This window comes from Serinus canaria, chromosome 6, assembly GCF_022539315.1.
Source record: "Serinus canaria isolate serCan28SL12 chromosome 6, serCan2020, whole genome shotgun sequence".
Classification (NCBI taxonomy): Eukaryota; Metazoa; Chordata; class Aves; order Passeriformes; family Fringillidae; genus Serinus; species Serinus canaria.
The window spans coordinates 28,637,851-28,662,245 of NC_066320.1; the positions used below are offsets into that span (position 1 = coordinate 28,637,851).

General features: G+C 39.9%; 2 protein-coding genes across 2 annotated transcripts in view; one reads left to right on the forward strand and one right to left on the reverse strand.

The window, feature by feature from the left end:
• The window catches only part of SLC18A2 (solute carrier family 18 member A2), a 29,629-nt gene extending 15,671 nt beyond the window's left edge, over positions 1–13,958 (forward strand). The window contains exons 9-15 of the mRNA XM_009087153.4: positions 2,902–2,997; positions 5,890–5,968; positions 6,221–6,272; positions 6,686–6,749; positions 7,757–7,876; positions 8,432–8,565; positions 10,394–13,958. Of these exons, the coding sequence (XP_009085401.1) occupies positions 2,902–2,997; positions 5,890–5,968; positions 6,221–6,272; positions 6,686–6,749; positions 7,757–7,876; positions 8,432–8,565; positions 10,394–10,504 (656 nt within the window). The 3' untranslated portion in view covers positions 10,505–13,958. The remainder of the gene's footprint in view (positions 1–2,901; positions 2,998–5,889; positions 5,969–6,220; positions 6,273–6,685; positions 6,750–7,756; positions 7,877–8,431; positions 8,566–10,393) is intronic.
• Positions 13,013–24,395, reverse strand: part of PDZD8 (PDZ domain containing 8) — a 52,642-nt gene continuing 41,259 nt past the window's right edge. Inside the window, exons 4-5 of the mRNA XM_009087152.4 lie at positions 18,637–18,799; positions 13,013–17,595 (exon numbers count right to left, since the gene is read on the reverse strand). Coding sequence (XP_009085400.3) covers positions 15,404–17,595; positions 18,637–18,799 — 2,355 coding nt within the window. The 3' untranslated portion in view covers positions 13,013–15,403. The remainder of the gene's footprint in view (positions 17,596–18,636; positions 18,800–24,395) is intronic.

The following is a 24,395-nucleotide window of genomic DNA, read 5'->3' on the forward strand; positions in this document are numbered from 1 at the left end:
TGGAATGGTGAATGGTGTTTGGTATTATATGTATCTTTTTTTTCTGATGAGCCTTTCTGTCTCAAGAGAAGTTTGCCTTTTTGCATTGCACACTGTTGAATGTTTATTCTGAAGTCTGTAATTAAGCCTGGCCCTTTCTAATGTTAACAAAACACCTGGAAACAGATAATTATTTTCACAGTTCTGTTTCTTCATCCTAACTTGCTTGTCTAACAGAGCAATTCTTCCAGGAATTTCAGAAAACTTCCAGGAAGTTTTCTGTTTCTTGCTGATTTTAGGGAATTATCATAACCTTAATTCTGTGACTTGGTCAAGCTGTGACTTAAGTTGTCCAAACCCTTTTGCTTGAGGAATTCTTGGAGCATGAAAAAGAATAATAAATATACTGAATAAAGGTATTTGAGGGTAAAGTGTAGCAAAGACAGTACTTGTGATAAGAGATCAGATTTGTCATTCAGCTGTTTCAGTGACTTCTCCTACAGCAGTTAAAGTATATAAAATATGAGAAATCCCCATGGATTATCAGTGGGATTAAGGGGAGCACCTGGTGTCTCTTCTCCTTGCTTTATTTCCCTTGCAGACCACATTTGGTTTTGTCAGAGCTGAATGCCAAACGCCCTGGTTTGTGTCAGAGGTGTCTGTGCCATCAGTACTCTGACTAGGCAGAAGAAATGTCCCTGACCTGTTTTTTCCCTGCTGGTGGGAGCTCAGGGAGTGCAGTCAGTGTCATTCCTGAAGCCAAACCTCACTGACAGGGATTACAGGAAAATCACTGCCACTGCCTGACACAGCTGCATGGACAGACAAGTTGGTTTAAATGATCAGACCCAAAAACCAGAGCTGAGACAGACATCACCATGAGCACACAGGTCCTTGGGAAGGTGTGGGACAGCTTTTCACTGGGTGCCTGCTCTTCCACAGGAAAATGCCACTGATGTCTGTGGCACTCTGCCAGAAGCTGGGGGGAGATTCTTGGCTGTGGAGATGGGATTCAGCTGGAAGGCTGCAATTTCCCACCTTCTGGCCAACACAGGACATTTAATCTCATTCAAGGAGGAAAAGATGTAGGATTCATGCCCTTGACACATGGCACTTTAAAGTAAGGTCAGCTGCAGGCAAGACTGAGGAAAAAAATAATTTATTTGCTTTTGGGGAAGCTTTGCTGAGGTAGCAGGCTCTTGGACTTTGCCCTGAGACTGCAGACTGCAGCTCAGGCTCTCACTTTTCTCTTGGGGCACATTCTCCAGGTCTGAAGCACCTTTATCACCACATCCCTGAGTGCTTTGGCAAGCTCTGGTGGTGCTTCCTGGCCTAAGGTGCCACAACCATTTGCAAGCACACCTGTTTCTCCTTCCTTTGTGAGTGTTCTTCAGAATAGAATAGACTGAATAGAGTAGAATATTTAATGAAATAGAATATTTAATTAAATAGCAAATCCTTTGTTATTTAAGCTGTCTCAGTTAGAATGGTCCTGCTTCCTCTGGCTGCACTTGGTGCAGCCTGAAATGCTTTTTTCAGCATCAAGGAAGCTGTTTGAGCCTGGCTGGTTTTGGCTTGGGAGAGCCCTGGGGAGTTTAACTGGGGCTCCTCACAGACCCGCTCTGGGAGCTTGCACCCAAGTGGAAAGGTTGGCTTTTGTCTTTAGGGCAAAGCAGTGCTGAGCTGTTGCTCCTTGCCTGGGGAAGGGAGAGAGCTTGCTAGCCAGCAAGTTCATTTTAGGAATTGTGGATGAACAGCCTAACATATTCTGACAGCTTTGAGCAAAGAATGACATCAGTGCTCATTCGGTTTTGAACCTTGTGATGAGGAACTCCCTCCGAGAGAAATAATATTTCTCTGACCTCTGAAAAATATAGATTTTTTTTTTTAAGGTAAAATTTGTATAGTAAATGACTGGAAGAGTCTAGAATATTTTCCTGAGATTCAGAGATTGTAAATATTAGGAAGAAAGAGAGCACAAGTCTGAGGTTGTCACTTCCAGCAGTGATTCCCAAAAGCCATTTTAAAGGGATTAGCAGAGGGGACATATCCTGTTGCCCTGCATTAAGCCTTGAGTGCCTGAGGGTCTTTTGAGTAAGTGTGAAAGGCATCTTGAATCGAAAGAAATACCAAATACCTTGGGGTTTCTTATTCCCTGCCCTGGAGCTGAAGCGCAGCACTGAGGAGAGATGAGCAGGACCCAAACCCACTGGAGCCTGGCTCTGCAGGCACTGGTGCAGGGCAGAGCTGGGCTGGCAGGCCAGACTGAATCAGCACTTCCACCCCTTGCTGTCCTTTATGCCTGGGTTATTGAAGGTCCAGGGATTCAGAAGAGATCTGTGAGCAGTTGAAATTCATAGGGCTGGGCAAGCTCAAAGCCAAAGCCAGGCTTGCTGCCTGTAGGATCTCCAGAGAAAATCCCCAGTTGTGGGGAGCAGACATCCCTGGGCTTGCTCCTTGGTATTTCCAGGATCAAGACATCCACATGCTGTCATGTGAGGTAGGCATGAGCTCTCAGGTGACAGAGGCACAGGGTCAGGGCCTGAGCCAGTTACACAGCAGGGCTCTGGTATTGCCCCAGGAGAGCAGGTAAAGACCAAGTGATTGTAGTTTTAGCTAATCATTTGTACAACAGACCTCGTGAACTTTCCAAATGTCATCAAGCTCACTGCAAACTTTCACATTATGAAACAGCTTAACCTTTATTGTAGAATTTCTAGGAGAATAGAAACATATAAAAAGTTAGCCTTCAGTGATTATACACTGTGTTCTATTTAATGTTAATCACCATCTGACACATGACAAATAGGGCTCTAAAAAGTGCAATATTTTGTGTGAAAGCATCCATTCTTTGCATGGTGTTTTGATTACAGTTAAAAAAATAATTACTACTATTTTTCCCCCTCCCCTTCTTTCTTTAAGGCTCAATCTGCTTTGCAAACATGGCTATTGCTATGCTTGAACCAGCTTTACCCATCTGGATGATGGAGACCATGTGCTCAAAAAAATGGCAGCTTGGTAAAGTACAGTGCATTGTTTGCATCTCTACATTTTGTCTATTGAATGTCTGAGTTCTGGTCCTGTTAAAGATTATTTGCTTCAGGGGGGTAATTTAATTTTTTTTTTACAATTTGCAAAATGTCAGTGTTAAACCTGCACTATCACAAACACTGGTATGTAAGAAAAAAATTGCACAGAGGGGTGATGTTATTGCAGTAGAGGCTCTTGTAATGGGCTACACTCAACTACTGAACCATTTGAACTATTTTTCAAGGAAAATCAGTTGCAGGCAGCCTCAGGACTGGGGTTGGTCCAGCTCCATTGGGAATCCCAGCACTGCTCTGGCAGTGGATGTTGGCCAGGGCAGCTGCAAGGTGCCTGTTGAGCTACAGAGCCTTGCAGAGCAAAACCATTTGTTTTTATCCTGTAGGGGATCCCTCCTGAGTGCCCAGCTGAGTGCCCCAAGCAGGCAGCACAGAGATGTGCAGCAGGTGCTCTGTGCTTGCTGCAAAGCAGGTTTGGGGCAGCACAGCCTCCTCCCACACTGCTCCTGCTGACATGTGGGGGAAAGATGGACTGCTGCTGAGAACGTGGACATGAGGAGCACTTTCCCTTGGAATTTACACAGCTGGCTTCTTTAGTGGTTACTTAATCATCCCTTTCAACAGAAAGCAGAGGGGAGCCCCACCTTGGACCTGGTTTGGAGTTTTAGCAGGGACAAAGCCTTGGGAAACCAAGTCCCTGGGCAAACATGGAGCATGCCCCTTGTATCATTTGCACTCCAGTGGATTGGGGCAGCTGCTTTCTCTTTGAGGTGGGCAAGAGCAGGAGACCAACACCAGAGAGTGGATTAAATTCTAGTGAGTGACAAACTGTGTGAGAGGTTGATGTGACTCTTTCTAAGTGGGGGATGCCCAGCCTTCATCCATCTCTGATTAATTTAATGATGTGGTCATGAGGGTATTTTTTAATATCAGTGTGTAGCTTGACAGAAAAAGAAAAATCCTTCATGAAAACGATGTTCAGCTGATATCCCTGCTCTGTGTTAATGTACATATTACACCCTCTAGAAAGCACAAATCTTAGTTCTAATTAATCCATTTGAGATCTAGAGTGGCCACAGATCCAGTCCTTAATGTGCTGCTGAACCTGGCAATTACTTCTAGCCTGTAATAGAGCAGAATGAACATGCAAACTTAGGTATTTTGAACTCAAAAAGGAAAAATAAGTATTGCCTATCTACCCCCTTTACCAGTTTCATATTACTGGTGCAATAGAAATGAGATTTACAAATCTCTTCATTGAACAGAGGTTACCAGAAGGAAAAGATCCTTTTAAAAGATCCATTTAAAAGATCCATTTTAAATTAAGACTAATTTAACCCCTTAATGATACAAGTAATTGACTCCATTTCACTTGGTCTGATTTGACAGCATTAATTAAAATTTTTAAGCCTCTTAAATGGTAAATTGAACTGCAGGGTTTTAAGCAAATTATTGCCTTATGCAATTGGAAGCCAGCTGTTTGGAGCATGATCTGGAGAAGGTATAAAGAACATTGATTTCACCAATGACTATTACTGTTATTTCTATATTGCATAAGATTACATTAGAAAATTATGGTTCTGCCTCAGTATACCACAGCTTACAGCCCAGCCTGTGCAAGTCTTATTTAACAAGTCTTTGCAGTGTAATTTCTCTTTTACAGCTGTCAAGGTCTGCTCTGTGTGACCATTTGGTATAACCAGATAGCTCCAAGCAGGACTGAAGTAGCTGTGGTTACACAGGCTGAAATTAAATATTTCCCCAGCACCACCACTGTAACCCACAAGGTTTTTAATCACAGGATATTGCTGTGCTAAAAATGACCTCTTGATTTTTCTCTTATGCATATATCAGAGAGATGGGAAGGAAGATGGATAGGCAGGAAATGAGAAAAGCTCTGTTGCCCTGGTGAAAGATGAGGAGCACACCCACGTGAGGCAGGGGTTGGATTGTGTACCCTGACACCATGGCTGCTCTCTGAATCCCTGGCTGGGTCCTGCCCTGGGACTTCTGTGTAAGGAGAGGATGAATCCTCCAGCACAGACTGTAATAACTGGATTTTAAACCAGAGATGTCACCAGACAACAGCATCTGCTCTAGATACAGCCACTGCTGTGGCAAGCTCAGGGATAGAAAAGCATTGCTGGTGCCAAAAATGTGTTTTTCCAAGTGGAGGTGGGCAATGAGAGAGACAGAATTTATTCAGATGTCTTCATCTTCAAGCAATTACATTTTTCTTTTAATTTTATTTTATTTAAACCAATATGTGTTTTAAAAATAAAAATACATTGGCTAAATAATTTTAATACTATTTTTAAAGGTTTTTTATCCTCACATTATTGATACATGCTTCAGTCTGTGCCTTACCAAGGGCCACATCACAGCACTACAGACATGCCTGTAAGAGGAAGCGTGGTGGCATTCCCAGGCTCAGAGGGGGACTGTCACTTGCAGAGCCTCAGCAGCCCTGCTGGCCCCTCCATGCACCCTGAGCACCCTGGGCTGGCTGCATGTGCTGAGCATCTGCTCCTCAAGCCCTGAACTGCAGCAGAGCTGCTCTCCCTGACCTATCCCAAAGCTTATTGCAGTCAGATAGAAACTTTCTGCTCTTTGTTGTTCTGTCCCCTCTCCCAGAGCAGTTCTTGTATCAAATGCTGAAAAACTCTTTTCAAAGGCATTAGGTTGGTGCTGCATTTCACAGATGATGTCCTTAGATTTCAGGGAAGGCTGCAACAAACCGGATATTTGATTCTTTGGGCTCTATGAGATGTGTCCAGATCAAAATTGCAGTGTCTGGCATTTATTAGTTTCTTCTAACACTTCCTTGAAATCCTTGCTGATAAAACATCTCATTCATATTTTTCAGGCGTCGCTTTTCTTCCAGCCAGCATCTCTTATCTCATTGGGACGAATCTTTTTGGGATACTTGCACACAAAATTGGAAGGTATGCTTAATTTAAAAATACTGATCACCTTCCAGTCTCTTCATGTACCATTTCCAGTGTTTCTCAGGGCAGTTTATTGATAGTGGAAATTATTAAAGTTTGTTCTATAGGAGCAAAATTGCTTTTTTTTTTTTTGAACACATTGCTACTTTTGCTGTTTAACTCAGTGCTTCAGACATGGCTTTGAAACATTCAGGATCAGCTCTAACATCTCATTATCACCATCTCTGAGTGATGTTTCTTCTTTGCTAGGTGGCTTTGTGCTTTGCTCGGGATGCTAATCGTGGGAATAAGTATTTTATGTGTAAGTAGACAATCCCACATCTTTTAAATCATCTGAATGGTTGTGTGCTCCTCTTCAAATCTGTGCTTTTCCCATGGGAGTTCTATGACATGTTATTAAACAATGTGTGGTTAATAGGTTCCAGATCAGATTTCTGAGTGCTTTCCTATTTCAGTGCTTCAGTTATTTTTAGAAATGATGACTCTGAGAGGAGCATGCTCCTCTGTTGATCTGTCACTCAGCAGTTTATAATAGCAAGTGTGTCAGTGGTTTAATGGCACAGTTGTGTGAAATGACAGCTCAGAACAAGGATCAGACTCTCAGATCTCTACAAAGTGGGCCAAAACCACTTGGAGAATTATCTCAGAAAAATAAACTAACCTCGTTAGCATGTGCAGAGTGATGTAATTAACTGTCTGAAATCTCCTTTGTAGGTACCTTTTGCTAAAAACATTTATGGGCTCATAGCACCAACTTTTGGAGTTGGATTTGCCATAGGTAAGAACATTTGCAATGAATTCTTACAGTCTGTTGTTTCTGTAAACATGATTTGATATGAAATCACACAGAAAATCAGGTTTGTTGCCATTCTGGTCTAACAGTGGAGCAGCCTGAGCTGGGGCCCAAGCTGGCAGGCAGAGCAAGGGGGAATTCAGGGACAGTGCTTAGGGAGTTTGGACCAGGCTGCTTTAGACCAGCTGGACCCCCAGGCCTGTCCAGAATTGCTCCATCAACCTAAAGAGACCTTTCAGCCTGCCCATGAATGTAAATGTTGGTTTTAGAAATGCAGCTGTGCACTGCCCCAAACCCACAGCCTTTCCTGCAGAGGAGAAGGATTTATATAGTCATTGCCACTGGAAATAAAAGGCTTAAATTGTTTGGGAATTCCCAGGCTCACACACATGCACTCCTCAAGTGACCTGTGTGATTTTCCTTGCACTGGGCTCTGCAGTGGGGACCCTGCCTTGCTTTTCAGTGCTTGGGGCTCAGCAAATCTCCTGGGGCATCTCCACACAAGGAAAGGAGCTACAGGAACAAATTCAGACCCCAAGTGTCTCAGCAGCTTTGTGAGCTGTCTGTGCTGCTTCTTGCCAGAAATGAGGGTGTCTATCAAGACACATGATAAAAACACTGTAATTCATTTAGGTTGGCTGGGGGCTAATGCTGTCTTTTGGGCCTTCAGTCAGGGTAAGTTCACACCAGATAACTTTCCCCTAATTACTTGGCAGGGAATGTGAGGTGGGAGCTTTGCTCAGACACTTGGTGGGAAGTGTGGAGACACCCTAAACCCACATCTCTCCTGTCCTCTGGCAGGTGCCATGGTGTACATGCCCACACATGACCCCAGACACAGCAAACACCACAAAAAGCAAAGCTAACACAGACTATTTTTACACAAATCTTGCTTTTAGCTGCTTCTGCACCCCTTCTTAGCACACAATTCACCAAAAAGGGTTCAAAGAGGGGGAAGAAAAGGCAGCATTTTCCTGGGATGTGTTTTGCAGGGATGGTGGACTCCTCCATGATGCCAATCATGGGCTACCTGGTGGACCTGCGCCACGTCTCAGTCTATGGCAGTGTGTATGCCATAGCTGACGTTGCCTTTTGCATGGGCTTTGCCATAGGTAAGTCCAGCCTCCCCCTGCCTGGAAAGCTCAGTTAAGAGAAGGGGAGTCTGCTCCAGTGCCAGCTGTGAATCCCAGTGGTGCTTGCACATTTTATGAGGAGAGGTTCTTATCTTCTGCAAGAAATCAGAGTGGGTGGGGATTGTGTTTGGCATCTGTTCCCTTCCCCTGCAGCAGTTTGTGCTCCTTTGTGAGCCTGAAGGGGTCTGAAGGCACTGGACACAGATGGGAAATGCTGAGGAAAGAGGTCTTGGAACATTAAAGCTTCCACCACAGCTGTGCTCCAAGGGTCTGAGGGGGGAATCACTCCCCACTGACCCCCTGCCTCCTTGAGAGCACGACACAGATGCCCTCAGGAACATCTCTAATCTTCCCAAGGAATGTGGGCTATGGAGCCAGGGAAGTTTTATGATGTAATTACAAACATGTCTTTACATTCCTCAAATCTGTTTGTAAGATGGGGGGGTTTGTATACAAAATTACTTGTATACAAAATATACTGCTGCAAATTTGGTGTCAGAGCAATCTCCAGGAAAGGGTTTTTATCTGTACAAGGTCCCTCTGCTGGTGGTGCCATTGCCAAGGCCATTGGATTTCCATGGCTTATGACAATTATAGGAATTGTGGACATCATCTTTGCTCCCCTATGCTTTTTCCTTCGAAGTCCACCTGCCAAAGAGGAGAAAATGGTAAGTGTAACTTGGTTTCTGTTTGATTTTCTTTTTTCTTTTTTTGTTTTTTTTCAGTGAAACAAATGACAACTTACATTTGCATCTTTGCCTCTAACTTCCTCAAAATGGGACCAGCACAGTGTCCCCACATTTCACCCCCAGGCATTAACTTTGGAATGAACTCCCCCTTCCTTCTATGGCCAAGATGTCTAAAGGCAAACCTGTTGTTAATTAGATGTTACAAAGTCACAAATTTGATTTTTATGAAACAGGGTCCTGCAGACATTCCTCTGCACCAGAATATGCTGTGGTGGAGTCAGTATAGAATTCCTTTCTCTTTTCCTTGAGGAGCCAGAACTCTATTGGCCAATTAACCAAATTATTCCTTGGTGTGCCTCAACCTGTTTTTTTCCCACTGGGAAAAAATATAGAAAAAAATATACCACAGTATATTTTGAATCATCTTTTTTCCTCTTTCTCCTTCCTTCATACAGTTCACCTGTCCCTACAAACTAGTGGTTTCTCTTGTCCATTATGTACCACAGGGCTTCTCTCTCTCTCTCTCTCTTTTTTTTTTTTTTTGTAATATAAATTTGCCAAAGCCTTAATGATCTGGAGCACTCAGTGCTCCCCAGCCACTGCAGGGTGTGTCAGAACAGTGTCACCAGATGGAGGTTTAGCCCACTCAGCACCCCATCCTTGCTCTTCCTGAAAAAGGCTGATCTGGTCCCAAAATGTAGTTGCTGTGGTTTATTTGGGTGAAAAGTAACTAATTTTGCATGGCCATGGTCTTATTCTGCAGTGGCACCTCTCTGCAAGGTAAGGACAGCACCTGATGCTGGTGTTGCTCACTTTGTATTGGCAGAAGGTGGAAAATTGAATCTAGCTGCAATAATGGTGTGTGTGAGGCCAGAGACCTTCTGTTTGGCTCCTATTTGGACTGCAGAATCCCAGTTAATCCCTTGTCATGACCTTTGCTGAATGCACTGGTTTTGTTTGTTTTGGTTTTTGTACATTAAATAAGGCTGAGGAACAGAAAAAAAAAAAATCAGCTGCTGTTTCCTGGCAGTATAAAATTTATCAGGTACTTCTATGGTCCCTGATTGTTTCATTTGTAACATCACAACCCTGGAGGGACAGGATCTCTCCCCAAGGCAGAGATCTTAATGTACCTTTAAATGCAAAATAGCTCTGGTTTCCAAAGGGGCTCATGGCTGTAAAATGATGTACCAATTCTTTCAGGTTGGAGGACAGTCAGAAGAAGGGTCCCAAAATTGTGGTCTTTGCATAATTATTAACCCCCAAAATTAATTACACTCAGCAGAAAGAACACTACATAGCTGCTCCAAAACTCCTTGAGAAATTTCAGCACAGAAAATTTATCTGACCCTTGCCATGATTACCACTTTTAGCTTGCTGTGGGTGTCAGAGCAGTGTTGGGACCCCACTCCTGGCATCATCCTCTGTTTTGTTGTTCTGGATCTCCCTGGAAAGAGGAGAAAAAAAGCAGTAAAAGAGAATTGGCTTGAAGCAGTAGGACTGCTCTTGGCCATTCATCCACGTTTTAATAGAAGGAAACTGATTCTGGGAGGGGTAAACTACTGTCTCTGCAGGGCAGGTAGATGTATTTCAATAACAGCTGGGCTGAAATACTGGAAATAGAAATTTTAGCACCAAGATCCCCCCTCACACAGACCTGTGGACTCAAGTTACCCTAATTACAATCAGTTTGGGCTCTGCCTCAAGGGAGGAGAGGTGAATCCCTGAGTGGTGCATGCAGCCCCAGCCCCAGCCCCAGCCTCAGCTGGATGCTAAGCAGAAATACTCACACTGTGTTTTCTTCCAGGCAATACTCATGGATCACAACTGTCCTGTGAAAACAAAAATGTACACCCAGAACAACATCCAATCCTACCCCATAGGTGAAGAAGAGGAGGAATATGAAAGTGATGAATAACAGAAAAGCCATATAACATATTTAGGTGTACAAAATGCTGTGGTTCATGTGAAACATCTCATCCAGAAATAGGTTTTAGCTGTACTGTACATTTAATAGTGAAATGGTCAGAAAAACCAAAGGTATATTATTTATTGCCAGTGACTATAAAGCAGACTGCAAACCGCCTTATGGGGGGAAAGAGCTTTTATAGACCATTTGTATAGTGTTACTCTTTGTGTATTTAATTTTATTGAATATTACACTCTATTTTTTATTAAATGTGTAGTATAAATCTGTATAAAATGTGAATTTTAACGATTTGGTTTTTAAGTCACCTCATTGACAATATTTCATATTTTATTTGAAGTCATAGGTTACTGTCAAACTTGAGTCTTTCTTATTTAAGTGGAAATTTTAAAAAGCAACCCTCAAAGAAAACCCATCCAATTTGCATCCTTTTAAGTGACACCCTTGTAAGTGCATTGAGAGGAGCTGGAATTCAGACTGTGGACAGCCCTATCACTTTTTTCATCAAATTCAGGTCCTAATAATGTATACAAAAAACTAAATAAGAGGCACAACTTCTCTGCCACTTTAAATACTGACTTCTCCCTGAACCCCCAGCGTTGAGGAAAATGTTAAAGAGATGAGTGTATTGCTATTATTGATCTCTAACAAAGTTTTAATGAAGCAGTTGTGCAATGTGAGTCCCCCCCAACACTCACCACCAGGTAAACAAGTGGGTGTGAACATGCACTGTTCCTGTCCCTGCTAAGGGACAGGAATGTAACAGCATGAGGATACTTTTTGTATTTCTATCTTTTGGATCTTTTAACATATTTCAACTTTATTTTAGTTTCTTTATCTTCAGTGAGTGGTTAAGAACAGCTGCAGTATTACTGTATTTAGTCTTAGCATGTACTGAAAGTGAGCTGCTAACTGGAGCAGTTCAAACAACTCTTTTACATGCATTTATGTATACATCTAAAAATTCAATGCACAGTTATTTTTTTAAATGAGTTCAAATACATTCTTTGCTTAAAAAAATGGAAGAAACAGACAGTTTTTTGCCAGTCTCTCACAACATTTGGGGACACAGCCCAATACAGCTGAACTATTACACTAGGCAGTCCCTGCCTGCCCTTAGAAAAAACAAGACTTGGAAAGAAAGCATTTTAAAAACAATCCCAATGTCCTTCTCAGCCATGGTGTGTCATTTCATTTGTAAAATGAAAATCTTTATGTGCCTTCTCTCATGTAATTGCAGATGTTTTATGTACTACAGCATAGATAATATGTTTACATATAGTTTTGTAAAGCGTATATACTATGGTCAAAAAATATGAAAAAATATAGTGGATGAAACTTCAAGTATTGCTCTGTCAAAAATTATGCATTCAGAACGCATCAAAATAAAGTCATCTGACAGAAGTTCATGATCTATTGTAATAAAGTGAAAAAAGGAATTAAGAAAGAACAACCCCCTCATGCTTTGCCTTATGCAGTGTGCTTTAGCAGTGGGGGAAAGCTGGCAGGAAAGGATTTCTCAGAGCTCCTTCAGAAACCAAGGTTCTGTCATATGATGAATTCTTCACCAACACCAAGTAAGTAATAATTGTGCAGATCAGTGGCTTTTTACATTAGGCTCAGATTTTATTGTCGTTTGCACACTGAAACTTTGTTCTAAGAGATGTTATTCTACTTAACTTCACTGAAGTCTTTTTGTCAACATCAAATTGTTGATCTGATCAAATTTGAGACTGAAATACCAACACAAGAATTCTGAATTATTACAGGACATGTTCATCCTTTTTCCAGCTGATCAACCAGTGTATTTCTTGAATTCACTAATACATGATTCAAACATAGCAACTCACATTTTTTTTTAAAAGCACAAAATGCTTTCTTCGTGCCTTTGTTTTGAATTTTTTGAGCACATCAAAACTAAGGAGGAGTTTGCATTAATCTGAAACGTGAGTATGAGAACCAAGGAGAGAGAAATGGATCACATTCCTTTTCTACAGCTGGTGCCAGTTTCTGCTGGGCCTGAGGGAGCAGCATCTTCCCAGGATTTGCTGAGCAGATCAATGCAGTGCAGTGGCTCCCGTTCTCTTGCTTCTCTCCTGCTCCACCAGAAGAGGAAGATTAATTAAAATCCACAAGACACTCATGTTTGTAACCTTTCTGTGCCACCTTTCTCCCCACTCCCAAATAAAAACTTAGCAGTTTAGGATTTTTTGAGTAATGAGTAACCAAACCTTTTTTGGCGACAGTCAGGAAGAAATTTTACTCAGAAAATACACAAAAATCCCCCTATTGCTCCCACTATTTATTCCTCCTCTGCAGCTTTTAACTTCTACAGATGCTTTATTTCAAATTTCTCACCCCAAATAATTCAGTTATCAGTAGTTTTATATAATGCAAAATGTCCTTCTCCCCTGAAGATCCTTCCTTTAAGTGGTGGCTTTAGATGATAAGCTACTGCAATAGAAGTGTTTTAAAAAACATGGACACAATGCAAGAAAGTTGATAATTTAGCAAAACTATTTTATTAAAGCTTATTTTCATGATAAAATAATAGCCATCAAAATCATATTAGGCAGGTCTTCTGCAAATGTGTGTAGCTGCCACCTATTCAGATATCATTAAGTCAAGATATTCTTGTTTTCTGTGGTATTCTTTATTTTCAGCTATTTACAGTCAAGCATGAAGCAAAGATTACATCAGGAATGTAATATTACAATTTCCCCCTGGAGATCCACTGCTTATTGTAAATAACGCCAGAGAGGAAGTCATGTTTTCCTTCTTATCCCTAAAATACAACTATTTTGCCCTTTTTCCATTCAGTATATTTAAAAATATTGCACTACATTTAATTTACCTCTTACAATCATCATCATTAGCAACACTTACGTGAGGAAAACGATACCCAGCTTTTCTTACCCACTGTGTTACAGGAGTCAATTTAAAACCATGAATGTGTATTTTGAAATCAGTATTTGCATTGTTTTCACAGCTCCTTCATGTGCACCAGGGCTTAAATGAAGCACTTGGATATATTTGAAAACCTCTGTAGTAGTCTGTAAGAGCAAACACTGATGGCATTGAATGCAGATCACCACCAATGGTAAGCTGCTGAGAAAATGGACTGGGGAAGTCTTAATATGCATCTCAAGCAAGTACAGGTTAAATAACTTTGAGACAAGAAGGGAAGCTCATTTTGTGCGATTATTTGCTGCAGCTTAATTTCAGAAGTGTGTCACATGCCTGTTTTAGCATGGATAGTTTCCCATACATCAACTAAGTAGTATCAACTGCCCAGAACTCACTAAAAAGTGCAAGTAGTTGCATGACTGGCAGTAACCATTTTGCTTAGAAGCACAAGCACACTGTCCCATGATAAAACCACTGCTTCTTAATTTTGCCCATCACAAACTAAACCAAGAAGCAAATTTAAAAGAGAGGAACATTACAGATGACCTCAAAAACTAAAGGAGTTATTTTTACCATCTCAAACTCCACTCCCACAAAGGCTTTTTTTCTACTACCAGCAATACCAGTGATAATGATACGAGTACCTAGCACAGTACCTAACATAAAGATGATATTTTATACAAAATTTCTATACACAGAAGATGAAACAATGTCTACAGGAAATAAATAAGAATGATGGCCTTAGCCAGGTGATGCTAAGATCCACAGTTTACACATAGAACAAGACCAGACAGTTCTTTTCAAAAGCAGCTGGCTGAATTTCTTTCTCATCTCTACTGAACTCACAAATTGACTCAAATAAAACATGTTATATACACTATAAGACATTTTGCTGACAAAGGTGATCCTTCTGCTCAGACTCTCTTCTGTCTGAGAAGCTGAATGCAACTTACCATGCTATGATTACTCAAAAGTGTTGAGAGAACATTAGTTACTTTGTATTTTGCACCTTAAGCTTTCCAAAATGATAGTCTGCAGCAAAATATTAATTTCTTTATATTACTTACACCATGATTACATGCTTTTACACAGAAGGCAATGAAACCTCCAACTCCTGTGAAGAACAACTTTCCTTTATCAGGCTATCAGATAATACAACATCACAAACATATGATTTCGGAAGGCAACGAGCCTCTTACCTTGAAAATATTCCCAATTAAATTATTATGAGATACCAGTTTATACTTTGACATCTAACAATAGTCCCAAGTTCGAAGGAGGATTTCTTTTAGCATAGCATTACTATATTTCGTGTTAAATACAAACTACAAAAAAGTTCTGGTATTTAACAAAAACATGGAAAACAAATGATATGCAATGGTAACTTCAGTAAGTATTAATAACATACAAAATGAAAGATCTTTTGTTTGCTTTCATGATATGTTTGGCAAAAAAATATACAACTACCTAGAAGACATACAATAAAACTGTGATCAACACTTAAAGCCTGGCCCCTTGGTGACTTCTGAGTCAGTCATCAGCTTAGGCATGCAACAAGCTTATAATATTTTCATCATACAATGGATACTAAACATTTTGAAAACCCTGCCTGTTTCCCATTGAATATACTAGCTAAAAAAAAAAAAAACACCCAACAAAAAAATACAGAGAGGGGAAGTGGGGTCAAGTAATGCATTAAGGAAACCACACACATTGATGTGAAATGGTAAGGTTTCATAATTAGAAAAAATAAAAATAAGTTATTAAAAATAAATTTCCAATATAAACCCCAAAGTGTAGTTTTAACCAGCTACTTTAACAAAATGATGGTGCTGTAGCTGGAGAAGAACCACTATTAGCAATTAACTGTGGAGAAGCAGGACACGCACATTATACCAGTGTTTTAATTTAATTTGTGTGTGTTTGGATTTAAGTGCAAAGATTTCTTTTAGTCCATTCCTTCAAAGACTAAATATGTAAATTTCAGTCTACTGATTGAGGTGGATCAAGAGGTTCTTCTGATATGATGTTCAATGTCGGAGCCTCTGTCAGACTGCCATCTTCGCTATCCACTTCTTCTGCTATACTGGGTTCCTCAAAATCTTTAGTCACTTTTTTGGATTGCTTCTCTAAGAACATGTTCTCCAGGGACTCTAGATCCTCAATGCCTGCCCTGTAGTGGATCATCAGCAGCGTGAGGGCCTGCAGTCTCTCACCTGACTTAGCCAGTGCAGCAGAAATCAGGGCTTTTTTCCTCACGTCGGTCGTCTCTTTTTCTTCTTTAACCAGCGAATTATTGTTTTCCAGCTCTTGGTCTATTTCATTCTGCAGCTTATCCAACATAAACTCCAACTTCTGAAAGCGCTCCTCCGTGGGTAAACTTCTGTAGAGGTCACGCCCGATCTCCTTCACGGCGATGAAGACGCTGTCGTCCAGGCCGCCCTCCTTGCGCACCAGCTTGATGCCGGCGCTGGCGCGCTTGGAGGGGCTGCTGGGCCCGCTGAGCTCGGTGTCGCTGCTCTCGTTGTCAGACGTGTTCGGGGTGTGCTTGGGCGAAGGCTCGGCCATGTCCGGGCCCTGCTCGGCCAGCCGGGCTTTGGGCACCTGCCGGAGGTTCAGCAGCCGGGTGCTCGTGTTGATGATGTGCCTGGTCAGACCTGTAGTTCTGTTGGCGGACTTGGCCTCCGAATCAACCCGAGAGGATGCGGCCGCTGGAGCCTCCTGGCCCTCGGCTCTGCTGCTGCCCCCAGTTCGATCGAGCCGCCTTTCAGCTCCCACACAAAAGGGCATCTCAGTTAAACATTTTTCTAGACATTTTTTATGGCAAACGTAGGCACAGAACATGCACTGCGAAGCTGCTTTAGTCCATACTTTCTTTTTGCAGTAATCACACCAAGTTGGATTCTGAAACTGAGTATCTTGAAAGTTATGCTTGTTCTCTGTGAGAACTTGTCCGGAGAAAGGATCCTCTTTCTGAAGGGCACGAGCTTCTTCTTCTAAGTGATTCTCTCTCTCTTTCTCCAGAAATGCACTTGAATCATCAATTTCACCTTCTTTTAAATATTTGAATTGTAAAGTTATGTCACCGTAACAAAATTTTTCATTGAAACCTTTATGGGTTGTCAAACTCCGCAATGCTGTTCTGGTGACTGCTGCTTTAGGTGTAGGAGCACGCAGCTGAAATTTTCTAACAAATTCCATCGAGGACGTAGCTAGACAATCTAAAGCAATTTCTTCAAGTTTTATGCTTGCATATCCTAAGCAGATAAAACCACCTGCTTTGAAAGGGTCTCTGCACCACAGTGCAACATTAAGGTACTTGTGGTATTTTTCTACTTCAAATAGACAGGAGGATGTTCTCGTCATCGGCCATCGGCCCTGACGGATCTTGTAAGGAATTTCTGGTGACTCCCACGTTCGATGATCATCATTATCTTTGCAGCTACGTGCATTTTCTGTAAGTCCATCTTTTAATGCATCTTGCTTTGGTGCTGTTACTACTTTTGATACTGCTGGGTCTTCTATGTGATCACTAATTTTAATTAGCTTCTCTGTAGGTTTTTCTCCATTATTTGCAGGGGGAGGTGGCCTCTCTGGTTTATCAGAACATACATTTCCAGTTTCTAACACAGTTTGGTTATCACTAGTAGACAAAGCAGGCTTAATTTGTGGCCTAGGTGGCACAGGAGGCTTAGTACTAGATCCTTGTGACTGTTTACCCGACAGCTGTGGTGCATCTGGAACCTCAAGAGTTTTAGGTGTTGCCACTTTAGCTCCATCTTTTTGTTGTGTTTTTGATGCTGCCTGGTAATTTCCTAAATGCAGTTTTCGATTCAGGATGGGTGATATAGTTCCAAGAGGTTTAGCAGCAGCAAGAATTACTACTGACCGTTTGGGACTCTGAGATGTTGGCAGATCTTCTTTTTGGTCAGGTGCATCACAAGCTAAGTCTTCAAACTCTGAATCAAAATCCCTGCTATCAGTATCAGCTGCCAAACTACTCTGGTCATCTTCTGCCTGTGCCAAGAAAGCTGCGTCCTCCAATTGTCCAAATCCATCCTGCAGTGCTGAGCCATGCTGATTATGCCCAACAGGCCTTTCATAAAAGACTAAAACTCTCTCCCCAGCTTGTCTAATAAGCTTCAACACTTGGACAGTTGATGTGATTTTAACACCTATTAAAAAAAAAAGACAAACATTATTAAGTTCTAATTATGGTAATAATCTAAGTGACCAAAAATAGTCAACAAACACATTGTTGCTCAGTAACAAAGGAAGTCAATTATGGCAGAAGAGCTTAATTGAAATGTAACAGATGGATTCTCTCCATTTTATTCATATAAATGTGGAGCTGGAAAAAATAATTACATAAACACTCCAGTTTGCTGCTCATAATAATACTGTAATCTTACATAGTAATGTTGATTTGATATGGCAACAGTTTTAACCTTGCTCTTACTGTAAGTTTGGACTTTTCAGCAGTAGACATTTAACAAAGGATTCAAAAAAGATGAGTATCTTTAAACACAGTTATAATTATAACAGAAGCAGGCTAAAATGAAAATACTTCCAATATGTAAGTGAAATATGGGCATAATGCTACATTATCATTGTGGCTGGAGTGAGCTGAACCATCTTCCTGAGCAGAATTTTCAGAGCCATTTGATGTATCTCCAAATTACATGCAAGTTTAAATATCTTAATGAGCACACAGTCCAAATACAGTCATGCAGGGGATCACATAAAAATGACTCTTCCTTTGTTCTAAAGCAATTATCAGCTATCTATTCAAAGGAACTGAAAACCCTTTTAAATTACTGGAGTATTGCAACTGGGACTTATTTAGGCAGTACCTTAGCAAAAGAACTCATTGTAGATTTTAAGCTCTGGCCTGTAAAACCTCTGTAAAAGGTTAAACTTCCTGCTAGCTCAGTCACATTAATGTTTTGGCTCTGTTTTTTATTGTTTTGTTTTGTTGTTTGTTTGTTCTGGTTTTAATGTTGTTGCCAAATGTTTATTCATGCTTCTTTTGCCTTTTACCTAAGAAGGAGTAAATAAATATGCAAGGAAATAAATCAAGCAAACAAAGACCTCAAGTGACCATAAATACATTAATGTTAGCTTTTGAGTGCCAAGCACAACTGTAACAATTAAGAAAGGGAGACTGGCTGAACTGCATACACGACCCTCATTGTGAAAGCTGACATATCACTCACTGCCAATTGCCAGCAGTCTGTCTCCTCTCTGCAGATCAGCAGCTGCAGCAGGTGAGTTTGGAGTCACAGTTTCGATGACAACGTGCCCTGCGTCCTCCTCCTTGGACTGCACAAGGCGCAGCGTGAGCCCGACGCTTTGCAGATTCCCTTTCACAAGTTCTGCCTTCAGAGAAAGAAGTGAAAAGTATCTCAGTAAAGCTGACTGCAAGGATTCATGGCTACTAACAATAATTTAAATAAAAATAAAATAAAATTATACCGTTTTATTAAAAACATTATTATTTAAAAATTGCATTAGGACATCCATTGACTTCACCTAACTGATTAACTGTCTGCCAACTAATTTTACACCGTTGGAGATATTCACAGAAAGTCCCAGTCCTAAATAAATACTACTATTAAACACAACCTCATTACCCATTGTATTAGAAGCACTGCACCATCAGTCTAGGTATCACTTTGAATGTAGCCCATTTGTGTTATAAAACCTAACACTATAAGCAGCTTTCCAGTAGTCTGTGCAAAAGGGTGTTTGGAGTGACAAAACTCTTATGTTCTTATAGATTGCTTAAGTATATTTAGAACAAATCTCAATTAACAATAGCCTAAAAAGTTTCTTCAAAGGGGCAAACCCTTTTCTCACACTTATCTTGCAAAATAAATACAATTTAAATTTTAACTCAAATAACCTCAAATACCTTTTGAAAAACAAACAACCGAAAAAAAAGGACAACTGAGGTGCAATCCCTGTAGCTGATTTTCATATGACAGACCTAGGTAGTTATCAATTATTTACAGACCTCGGTGTCTGAGATCTTTGGCAACCTTTTTCCTAATAAAAGCAGCCCTTAATGAATTTAACAATATCATTTTTTCCCATAAAGTACATTCCTTTTAGACTATTTCAAATGACTGTCTACAATCATTCCATCAACAGATATTCTGTTTGAAAGGAGAACTCATATGTTTCAGCTTCAAGGAATGAAATTTAATTTCGTTTTTTGATTCCCAAGAAGAGAGAGGCCGACAGTGTAGAAACCTCCACAGGAAATTTTATATTTGGTTTCAATTTATTGAGTTCAGGTAGACAGCCTTTTCCTCCAGCCTTCTGCATTTACTTTGTTGCTATTCAATTGTGGATGTTTGAACTGTCTGGAGCTGAGCCTCCTCTTTGGAGGATGCGCTTCTTTACTCAGTCCATGGCTCTCTCCTTTGCTGCATGGCTGTCACTCCTTTCCCATAATCTTAACAGCACTGCATCTTGGTTCTTTTTTAATTGTAGTTCAGTTCTATACAGAAATAAATATGCTGTGCTGCTCAGCAGTTTGCTGAGTTTGAAGAAGCAGACTTGTATTAACTTTCAAAGCTTTGTCACTATTTTCTGGATTTCCCACAGGCACCTACTCTTTCTTCTCAAACTCCTATTGTTAATACCCAGTAATGTATGTAAGAATAACAAGACCAACATAAGCTTAATTGCAGTTCCAAGACTTAAAGGTTATTCCAGAATGAAACAAGTAAATAGTTGCCGACAGAAACAACCTTGATGGAGTTTTCAGGTTGATTTTTGTTCATTTGTTTGTTTAAATGCCATCCTCATTTACACCAAAACTACTGCTACATAATTAAATTTCAAAAAATTTAAACAATAGACTACTAAGTGTTAAGAAATAAAGAAGTATTAGAAATGTCTGTGGAAGAAGACAAACTATTTTTTTTTATAAAGAATTGCTCTTCTGCTTTAGCCCTTTATTTAAATGCAATATAGCTTTAAGCTAGCAATTCACAAATGTTGCAATGTGCTGTATGGAAACAACATGAACAATTACTGCAATTTCAAACAACACTAATTGAATATTTTAACTGTCAAAAACACAAATGACATGAATTTGCTTTGGCAGCACGCAAAGCTGCAACAAAAACAACATCCAAAGATCACAATAATATAACTGCACATTCTTATCAAACAATGAGGAAACCATTATTTCTGAGCTTTGCTCGGAGTCCAAGTACTCAAATCTCAGTTTTCCTATGATGGGTCCTTTGTAAGTCTTGCTCTAAGTGATTAAGCTCAAAAAAATACTTCCAAATCATTGTGTTTGAATAGAAGAGGAACTATCATAATGAAGATCAGGAAGTAAACTCGCATTTAAGGAATGCTGACAAACATGAAAATTACAAAGGGCTGAAAAACAAATTATAACCACTTTTCCCCCTAATTTCTGTTAGTGCACTGAAGTAGAAAGCTGTTTAGTGAGAGAATTCCAGGAAAGAAATGGATGCTTAGAACAGTGAAAGGAAAAAAAAAAAAAAAACAACAAAAACCTCAAGATGGTTTTCCTTTTAACACCCTGTTATTCTGGCCATTTAATTATACTCCTTAGGAAGTCATTTATTTTGACTGTATATAGTTTATTCTGAAATCTGACATTAGTTCTGTAGCTCAAAGCCCAGAACTGGAGCTCTTTAGCACGACAGGATGTTTGAGAGCCAAAGCCTATTCAGGGTGGACATCCTGTTAGCTTTGCATGGCAGCAGAAGAGACATTGCTGTGAGTTTGCTCTCAACACGAGACAACTCTTGTCCCCTCAGTCTCTGAGCAGAGCAGAAAAACATCCACCTACTGAAGGGAAGGTGGCCACCACAACCCTGTGACAGGAGTTACCTCAGGCAAACCTGCTCCTTCCTTTTACAGTTGCTATTTTCTCATCTATTCAAAAAATGGCCCATAGTGGTAAGATTTCTCCAGAAAGTCACAAGTCTTGTCTCAAAGAGAATGTCAGGAGGAAGAGCTGGTGTTGCAACATCTAACTTTTTTTAAAAAGGCAGGAATTACCTCTAACCACTGTTGGTACTTGCAAATATGGCAAAGTGCATGATGAGCAGATACAGAGAAAGGGCATAATTAGACAGTAAAAAGGAAAAAAAAAGTTACCAAAAGCTCTTTTTTAAAGTGCTTGTCAGTACAGACTCTGATGCTCTTGAGTTTCCTTTGAATCCAAGCACTCCTTTGAGCAGAACTACACAAGTGGATGACTTAACAGTGAAAATATTCTGTAGTGCAAAGACTAGAAACTCCTGAGGTGATCCCCAGCATTTCACCCTTCCCTCCTCCTCCAGGGAGAGACCACATGAAAGAAATGAGGGACAGCTGGGACCCAAGATATGTAGGTATCTCTGAACATTTGGCTCCCATGCAGGGACACAGCCTGCAGATTACAACATGTATGACTCACTGATGGCAAGGAGACTTGCCATATTCCAGCAGTATCTGATGGAAAGCTGTTTTTGGAAGGAAAATGCCTTTGAACATAACAAGCAAAGTTCATCTCAACTTTTTATTAACTTTGGCACAGTCACAAGCTTTCTCATGAAGTAAAGTGGTTTTATTTATCAACCCAAACCAGATGAATGGTTTCCTTGATTATTCTTTCTGGCACCTGCAAGAAACACCACACTATCTCAGGCTAAGATGAATGCAGGTGAAGACCATTTGGAGCTCTCAAACATCCCCCAACCCAACAAGTTCACTCACAAACCCAAACATCTTTTTATACCCAGCACAGCTACTTAATGCCTTTCTGTCTCCCCCTCAAATTAAGACTTGATAATAAATGTGAAGAGCCAAAGACCTATTGGAACACTGAACACGAGGAGGATGAAAATCAGCTAAATGACACAGAGGTTGGAAGAAAAACACTAATAATGAAAGGACATTCATTATCAAGAAACCTTGCTGCAAGGGAGAAAAACTAACAACTGCACCCAGGAGAAAGGGAAATTTTAAACAATTAGCTACATCATATTAAAGCAAGTTTCTTTTCATTTTTTCTAATTAATAGCTCTGTTTTACTAGTTCCTGCAAATCTTAGTAGTTATTTAAATAAGGAGCAAGACAAAGCAGATATTAGTACTTCATTGTCAATGACAGGCATACTTTCAATGTATTTTATATTGAAATAGTTAAATAGTTAGAGATAAACTGTATCACAGAGCTTAGAAAATGTATCTTAAAAAAAAAAAAAAGGCAAGCAATCCCCAGACTATCTATTAAATAATTGTTGAGATTAACACGCAACAAAAGAGGAATGACCATCCTGGAGGAAAAAAAAAAGGTAGTAATTTCCTTAGTGTTTTATTACTTAAAAACTCTCCCAAACCCAACAATAAAACAAGAAAACACAAGATGTCCATTAACTTTAGAATTAATAGAACATTTTGATGTGGAGCTGTGAACACTTGGCTTTTACAGCACAAAGTCCACAAGCATCAATTCCACAGCACAATCTCAATGCCACTTTCAGTTCAATACTGGATCTGTGCTCTGGAAACACAATGCAGGAGAAAATCATCTTGTGTCTCACAGCCTTTCCTTGCCTCAGCCATGCTGTTCTGTAAGCCCAGCAGTCAAATGTCAGTGAAAAGAAATTTTTTCAAACCTTTTCAAAGATACCAGAACTGAACTCCACAGCTCCACAGTGATTAATCAGGAGTTTAAAGCTTGCTAGTATCATTTAAATGGCCAAATATTTACATGAGTGTCAAAACATGATGCAGTTTTAATCTTCAAATGCTTCATGAAATTATCGGTCTGAAATAATTTATAAATACAATGGGATGATAAATAAGCATCCCTTTTACAGGCAACAGGCAAATGTGATGCCCTCTCATTTACTATTTATTCCAGAACTATATATGAAGTTAGATTTTTATTTGATTGAGAGGTAAGAATGCCACCAGTAATACTGCAGTCTCATAAGTAGAATCTAAGTTATCATTAGATACAGCACTTCCATTCAGAATTTCTAAGTCAAGACATAATAATGTCCATTAATAAATACAGAGATTACAACATCTAGCAAAGTGTGTATGACAATTTATTACCAGCAGTGCAATATCATTCAGCAAAACTTTAAAAATTATTAGGTGTATACAAAAATAGAAAATTACAAAATTAAGCCATAGCAGGATAATTGGAGCAGAAGACTTTTGCTTTTAAACTAAACTGCTTATTTTCAGGAACTAAAAAGGAAATAGTTGGTTTTGACAGTTTAATTTTACACTGTAAAATAATTTCTAATAGTCCAAATTTGCTTAACTATTTGTAAGCATTAACATCATAAATCTTTACTAGAATTTAGTAAGCATGTCACATTCTTTTGAATAATTGCTAAAAAATCTTGATCACCCAATCACAAATAAGAAATCTTTTTTTACTGACTTTGCATCAACTAGAAGAATACAGTTTTTCCAAATTGTTCATATTCCGCCTCAGGGGTATGTAACACATGCTATATAGCAGAAACTGAACCCATGTCAGTGCTGTACTATGGATAAAAATATTTCTTTTTGGCCAAACCATCGGCATTGTTAAAGGCAGTATCTTAGATATTCTTGCAAGGTATAGTCTAATGCCTTTTGAGGAAAAAAGTGAGAAAGTCTGAATATGTCTGTAAAGTATTACATTCTCCCAGACAACCCTGCAAGCCGAGAGGAGAGGAAGGAATATTTCATGTCAAAACCCCCCAAAACATTGAAGTCCAAAACTGAGAAATAGTTTCTTCTCTTCAGAAGACTCAGTTCTTCGTATTATTGAAAAAACATTTTTGGCAAACATCCTTAAAACATTGACTTTAGTATTATTGCTTTTTTCAAGCCTATTCTGAATACAGTTATTATGTATGACCTGCACAGCAAAGAGGCTGTGAGATTATTTACAGGGGAGAGGAGGCACTGAAAGAAAACGCATATCGCCAAAC